Below are 6,800 nucleotides of genomic sequence, written 5' to 3'. Positions count from 1 at the left end.
CTTTTTCTATTGTAAACAAATAAGAAATAATACTATTTAACAGTTTAGTAGGAAAATAAACTAATAGCTCTCCTAATGAATGGAATGGGGCACCATCTGTATCCTTCCAGCCACTGTCATTAGAACCTTAGAAGTCTTTCCCCACAGCCCAGCATGCTTTGACCTTGCCTGGTGCAACCGTTTTAGGCCATCTGTGAAGTACATGAGGGATAAGGCAGGAATAAGTACTAGCTTTTTTTGCGCTTAATTAAATTTCAGAAGAAGAAGATCCAGGGCCAGGCACGGTGGCTCACGCCTATCGTCCCAGCACTTTAGGAGGCTGAGGCCAGCAGATAGCTTGAGCTCAGGAGTTCAAGACCTCATCTCTACTAAAAAAGTTTTTTTTAATCAGCTGGGCTTGGTAGCACGTGCCTGCAGTCCTAGCTACTCCTGAGGCTGCAGTGGGAGGATCACTTGAGCCCAGGAGATCAAGTCTTCAGTGAGCTGTGATGGCATGTAGGTGACAGGGCGAGACCCTATCTCAAAAACAAATAAAAAATTAAAAGAACCTTCTAACTCTTGTTTTTACACAAAAAGAAGCCAGGTTTGAGTTCACCAAACGTCATGAAGGATGTCAATTTTTCCCATGTGTTATAACCACAGAGATAGGAAGGAGAAAGATGCATTCACCTGCATTAGCCTGTTTCTGTCCCGCATCCTAGTGTATCTTCCCTTATTCTCTTACTCGATAATGTAATTGGGTGTATTTTTCACTGGGCTTGCTCTTCATCCAATTTTACATAAATGTTCTACAGTCTATTTTCAGAGCCCTGAGACTTTTCAGTGAAGCATTGCAGATACATAGCATCTACCCACCTCAGCATAATTCTAGCTTTCGTAATATAAATTCCCTGCCTCAGAAGCTATGGTCTTTTCCTTCAAAGGGATATTGTTAGACGAAATTTTGATAGATCCTGGAAAGCTTTTCAGTTAATTCTATAAAATGAAAACTGTCATTTTCAATTTCTCCTCACTTGATTCACTGGTATAAAATATTCCTATTACTCTTGTCAGCGAATGTGTATAGAAGAGGACGTTTGTCCCCCTTTTTCTGTCTGTCTTTTGTTTAGATTTTACTTTTCTCACTGCCATTTGGCAAGGCTTCGTAATTTACAGGGAGCTCACAAGAACATGTGTTTGAGGGGCACCTTTTGTCATGTACCAAAGAAAAATTATGGTTTTACTACTCTAGAGAGGCCTTAGAACATTTTGCTGGGCACTTGAGTTCCAGTGCGTTTCTTTTGATTGATAAATGATCTAAGACAAGTCACCGGTCCCCTCCAGGTGATATTTTCTAAGATGTATAGTTGAGTTGGGAGTTGGCAACATAGTTGTTAATGTCCCTTCCAGATCAGTGATGGATAAGATTTTGTGTGAAATACCTTGAAAGAAACATTTGCTGCTTGCCGACTGTGTGTGAAGAGGGCCATACTGATTATCCACTTAATCCTCAGGCAATTCCATGCTACTCTTTTAAATTATCACCATTTATATAGACGAGGAAACTAGAAATAGTGAGGACAAGTAACTTGTCCAGGGTCACAGAGCTAGTAAGTACCAGTCATGGGTTCTAATCCCATCCATGTAACCCTCCAGTCCTAGCTCAGGATGTCTACCCTCTTATAAAACTGTAAGTCATCGTTATTTGTGGTCAAGGATCTCACGTACCTTCTTCCCCTTTGTCTTTCAGGAGATACAATATTCATTGTTCTGAGGAAGCAGAAGCTGATCTTCCTGCACTGGTATCACCACATCACTGTGCTCCTGTACTCTTGGTACTCCTACAAAGACATGGTTGCCGGGGGAGGTTGGTTCATGACTATGAACTATAGCGTGCACGCCGTGATGTACTCTTACTATGCCTTGCGGGCGGCAGGTTTCCGAGTCTCCCGGAAGTTTGCCATGTTCATCACCTTGTCCCAGATCACTCAGATGCTGATGGGCTGTGTGATTAACTACCTGGTCTTCTACTGGATGCAGCATGACCAGTGTCACTCTCACTTTCAGAACATCTTCTGGTCCTCACTCATGTACCTCAGCTACCTTGTGCTCTTCTGCCATTTCTTCTTTGAGGCCTACATCGGCAAAATGAGGAAAACAACGAAAGCTGAATAGTGTTGGAACTGAGGAGGAAGCCATAGCTCAGGGTCATCAAGAAAAATAATAGACAAAAGAAAATGGCACAAGGAATCACACGTGGTGCAGCTAAAACAAAACAAAACATGAGCAAACACAAAACCCAAGGCAGCTTAGGGATAATTAGGTTGATTTAACCCAGTAAGTTTATGATCCTTTTAGGGTGAGGACTCACTGAGTGCACCTCCATCTCCAAGCACTGCTGCTGGAAGACCCCATTCCCTCTTTATCTGTCAACTCTAGGACAAGGGAGAACAAAAGCAAGCCAGAGGCAGAGGAGACTAATCAAAGGCAAACAAAGGCTATTAACACATAGGAAAAAAATGTATTTACTAAGTGTCACATTTCTCTAAGATGAAAGATTTTTACTCTAGAAACTGCGAGCACACACACACACACAATCCTTTCTAACTTTATGGACACTAAACTGGAGCCAATAGAAAAGATAAAAATGAAAGAGACACAGGGTGTATGTCTAGAACAATAATGCTTTTGTAGAAACTAAAGCCTTTTTAAGAAATGTCAGCTGCTGTAGCCCCCATGAGAAAAGATGTCTTAATCATCCTTACGAAAACAGATGTAAACAACTATATTTCAACTAACTTCATCTTCACTGCATAGCCTCAGGCTAGTGAGTTTGCCAAAACCAAAGGGGGCAAATACTTCCCCAAGGTTCTTCCTGGGAGGATGGAAACAGTGCAGCCCAGGTCCCATGGGGGCAGCTCCATCCCAGAGCATTTCTGATAGTTGAACTGTAATTTTCACTCTTAAATGAGATATGAAGCATTATCCTTTTGTTCAGTTGCCCCGGGCTTTTGAACAGAAGAGTAAATACAGAATCGAAAAGATAAACACTTGACCAAACAATGTGAAACAGGTTGTGTAGTATTTGTAAAAAGGCCCGGCCCAGGACCACAGTGAGCTAGAAAAGGGAGAAAGGCAGTGGGAAAAGAGGTGAGCCGAAGATCAATTCGAGAGACAGACGGTGTGTATGCCCCTCCCTGTTTGACTTCGCACACACTCATAACTTTCCAAATGAAACATAGTACCGCGTATATTTTCAATATTTTTGTGAATTCCAAAAGGAAATCACAGGGCTGTTCCTGATACTGGGGGAACACTGTGTTTCTGCATCATCTGCATTTGCTCCCCAAGCAATGTAGAGGTGTGTAAAGTGCCCTCTGCTGGCTGAGTGGCAATACTACAACAAACTTCAAGGCAAGTTTGGCTGAAAACAGTTGACAACAAAGGGCCCCCTATACACTTATCCCTCAAATTTTAAGTGATATGAAACACTTGTCATATCTTTGGCCAAATCAGAAGATACTCACCCTGCTTCAAGTCAGCTTCAGAAATGTTTTAGAAGGGACTTTCGCTCTGGAACTCAAAATCAATTTGTTAAGAGCCATATTCTTTAAAAAAAAAAAAAAACTGGATAATATTATCTGTAATACTTCAGTCCTTTACAAGCCAAATACATGTGTCAATGTTCCTAGTATTTCAAGGAAGCAATTATGTAAAGTGGTTCAATGTGACATAATAGTGTTATAATTGGTTAAGTAGCTTAATGATTAGGCAAACTAGATGAAAAGATTAGGGGCTTCTACACTGCATAGATTCCATGCACATAGCCACGCATACACACACACATGTGGGGTACACTGAACTTCAAGGCCCAAATGAATAGAAACACATTTTCTGGCTAGCAGAAAAAAAAAAAAAACAAAAAAAAAAACTGTTGTTTCTCTTTCTTGCTTTGAGAGTGTACAGTAAAAGGGATTTTTTCAAATTATTTTTATATTATTTTAGCTTTAATTGTGCTGTCGTTCATGAAACAGAGCTGCTCTGCTTTTCTGTCAGAGATGGCAAGGGCTTTTTCAGCACCTCGTTTATGTGTGGAATTTAAAAAGAATAAAGTTTTATTCCATTCTGTGTGAATGGTTTGAGCAGTGAACAAGGAATCCATGCAAACCAAGTCATGACTGGAAGAAATGGGGAGGGGGGGCAGCGCAGGGGAGGAAAGCTGTTACATCTGTGTTAAATGATTGTGAGTGGTCTATAATGTCTTGAAGTTGGTTCATAGATGAGACACAATTGATGGAGGAATGTATTATAAATTATGCAAAATCTGACATGAGCTGAAAAGACAGGTCCTGTTATAAGAACTAATAGATGCTTAGGATGCAAATGTTATTTTGAGCTTCGCAAATACATGATACCGTGCAATAAGCCTTTTTTCCTTATAACAGAAAATGAGAATAATTAAAATGAGGAGAAGGCCACATAACAATTGACTTGAGTTTAATTGAAAGACCCATTGGAGGCTCATCTGGTTGATTTAATTATTTAATTCAGTGATTTATTACAGATCTCTTAATGCAGGTTAGAATACGGAAGTGAGCATAAACCTTAAAAAGACTCTGAATGATGCTTCCAAAGCACTTTCATCTTGGTATTAGGTTCATGTTTGTCTTTACTTGTAAAATAATTTGGAATTTTTGTTTACAGGGTGAATGTCTTAATAGTTTTAAAATTAGCTAAATATATCTAAAGGCATTTCCAATGTTTATCATGGGAGGAAAAAAGCCACATTTTTTTAAAAAAAAAAAAAAAACAAAACAAAACGAAATTTTGGTAGTATAGGTTCAATGCACTGTTTTTAACATCTCAGCTTAGCTGCTTTAATCATATCAAGATATGAGGCTGGATCACTGGCCCATGACAAATCTGAAACCTACCAGAGAATTGACTGCCACATAGATAATCCTGCTGTCAGTTAACATTCCAGAAAAACTTGGGCAGGCAGGTTTTTATAGCTGCCCCACTATGCTGCAATAGATTATCTTTCTATTGAAGATTTTCCACTGCATCCCAATCCTACTATGGTGAAAACATTGTTCTTGGACTAAAAAAAATCCTTTATTTCACACACACACAATTTCATACACTAGGTCTGAGCATCAACCCAAGCCCATGAGTTTGCAATGAAGTTCTAGTGAGAAGTGCTCTATTCATAAAGCAGGGGGTTTATGTGACCTTCTAGTGTTGCTTATGGGAAAAGAGTAACTACCATATTACATCTAACGGAAGGCCAAAGTACCAAATTAAAACCACAGATTGAAGTTGTTCTTCAAAGTCACTTACTCCCATCCTTCTAATTATGCTCCACTACAAAAGTAAGGGGAGAAGAGGTAATGCTGTACATGTACATTGCTAGAGGGAAAAGAAAGGCTTGATTATATCCCCTCGCTTCTCCACCTCTCTGCTTACGTAAAGAAACTGATTAGAAAAGAGACTAATGTATCTGGACTGAGTTAGAAACTTCGTATGAGTGGGCTTTGTAGAATTGATGGGAAAGACAGTGGGAACCTAGGAGAACAGAAAGAGACCCACGGAATGTCTTTTTTTCTTTTCTTTCTTTTTTTTTTTTTTTTTTTTTTTCTCTCTCTGTCACCCAGCCAGGCTGGAGTGCAATGGTGCGATCTAGGTTCATTGCATATTAATAATTGGGAAAATTTATTGAAATTCTTTTCTCCATTTGCCTCAATGATAACATGGGACCACGGAATTTTTTTTTTTTTTTTTAATTTTGAGACAGAGTTTTGCTCTTGTTGCCCAGGCTGGAGTGCAGTGGCACGATCTCGACTCACTGCAACCTCCGCCTCCCAGGTTCCAGCAATTCTCCTGCCTCAGCCTCCCAAGTAGCTGAGGTTACAGGTGCCCACCACCACACCCAGCTAATTTTTGTATTTTTAGTAGAGACAGTGTTTCACCATGTTGGCCAGGCTGGTCTCAAACTCCTGACCAAGTGATCCACCCGCCTTGGTCTCCCAAAGTGCTGTGATTATAGGCGTGAGCCACCGTGCCTGGCCCAGAATGTCTTTTTAAATCAGATGTAGCATCTTCATAAGGTAAAGCCTGTCACATCAGAGTAACAAAGCTCCTGGAGTAGAGTGATGCTAGAATAGAATGTTTCGGAAGTCTGGCCATAGTCCCAGATTCTGAATTACCTGGGAGAGACAAGATGCTTAGGTTACTATTTTTTCTTTGTTCTGATAGTACAGCCTCTACTGAGAGACCATGTGTGTGTCACACAACCGAGGCAGCTAGGGCATATTCTGAGGGCTTTTTTTTTTTGCTGGGGGTGGGGGGTTGCTTAATGATTCTTTAACAGAGTAACTGGATTGGCCAAGGTCTGATTCAAGAGGCTATGAGGAGAATGGAGAACTCTGCCTCTCAGAGTTCAGAGCTTTAAGTTGTATAAGCATGGTCCATGTCCACCTCTTGTAAACACTTATTTCCTTAAAAGTTTCCATCGTGAAAAATAATATCATGTCAAAGTTTTATGAGCGCCCAGAACGTCCCAGTAGTCAAATGTAGTGTCTTTCTCTAGTCTCTGTTTTTGGTAATAAATACCTTGCTCTCAATTTAGGATGATCGTAAGGCCTATGTTCGTGCTGTGAGTCATTGTCTCCCACAGCTTTTAAAACGTCTTTCTGTGTCTTTTCTATACAACACCTGATTCTTTGTGCCTCAGACTCATTGCCATCAGGAAGAGACTCTGCCAAGATCCACCACCACATTTGGCCAGTGGTGTATACACATTAAAGTGAGAGCTGATGAAA

The 6,800-nt window shown here is 40.3% G+C and overlaps 1 protein-coding gene across 5 annotated transcripts in view; it reads left to right on the top strand.

The window, feature by feature from the left end:
- The window catches only part of ELOVL6 (ELOVL fatty acid elongase 6), a 156,588-nt gene extending 152,126 nt beyond the window's left edge, over positions 1-4,462 (top strand). For all 5 annotated transcript variants that reach the window (XM_011970576.1, XM_011970577.1, XM_011970574.1 and 2 more), the window contains one exon: positions 1,730-4,462. In XM_011970576.1, the coding sequence (XP_011825966.1) occupies positions 1,730-2,154 (425 nt within the window). In that variant the 3' untranslated portion in view covers positions 2,155-4,462. The remainder of the gene's footprint in view (positions 1-1,729) is intronic.
- Positions 4,463-6,800: the final 2,338 nt, after the last annotated feature.

This window comes from Mandrillus leucophaeus, unplaced genomic scaffold, assembly GCF_000951045.1.
Source record: "Mandrillus leucophaeus isolate KB7577 unplaced genomic scaffold, Mleu.le_1.0 Scaffold956, whole genome shotgun sequence".
NCBI lineage: Eukaryota > Metazoa > Chordata > Mammalia > Primates > Cercopithecidae > Mandrillus > Mandrillus leucophaeus.
Note: the sequence above shows the minus strand (reverse complement) of the source record. Positions and strands in the feature narration are given on the sequence as shown.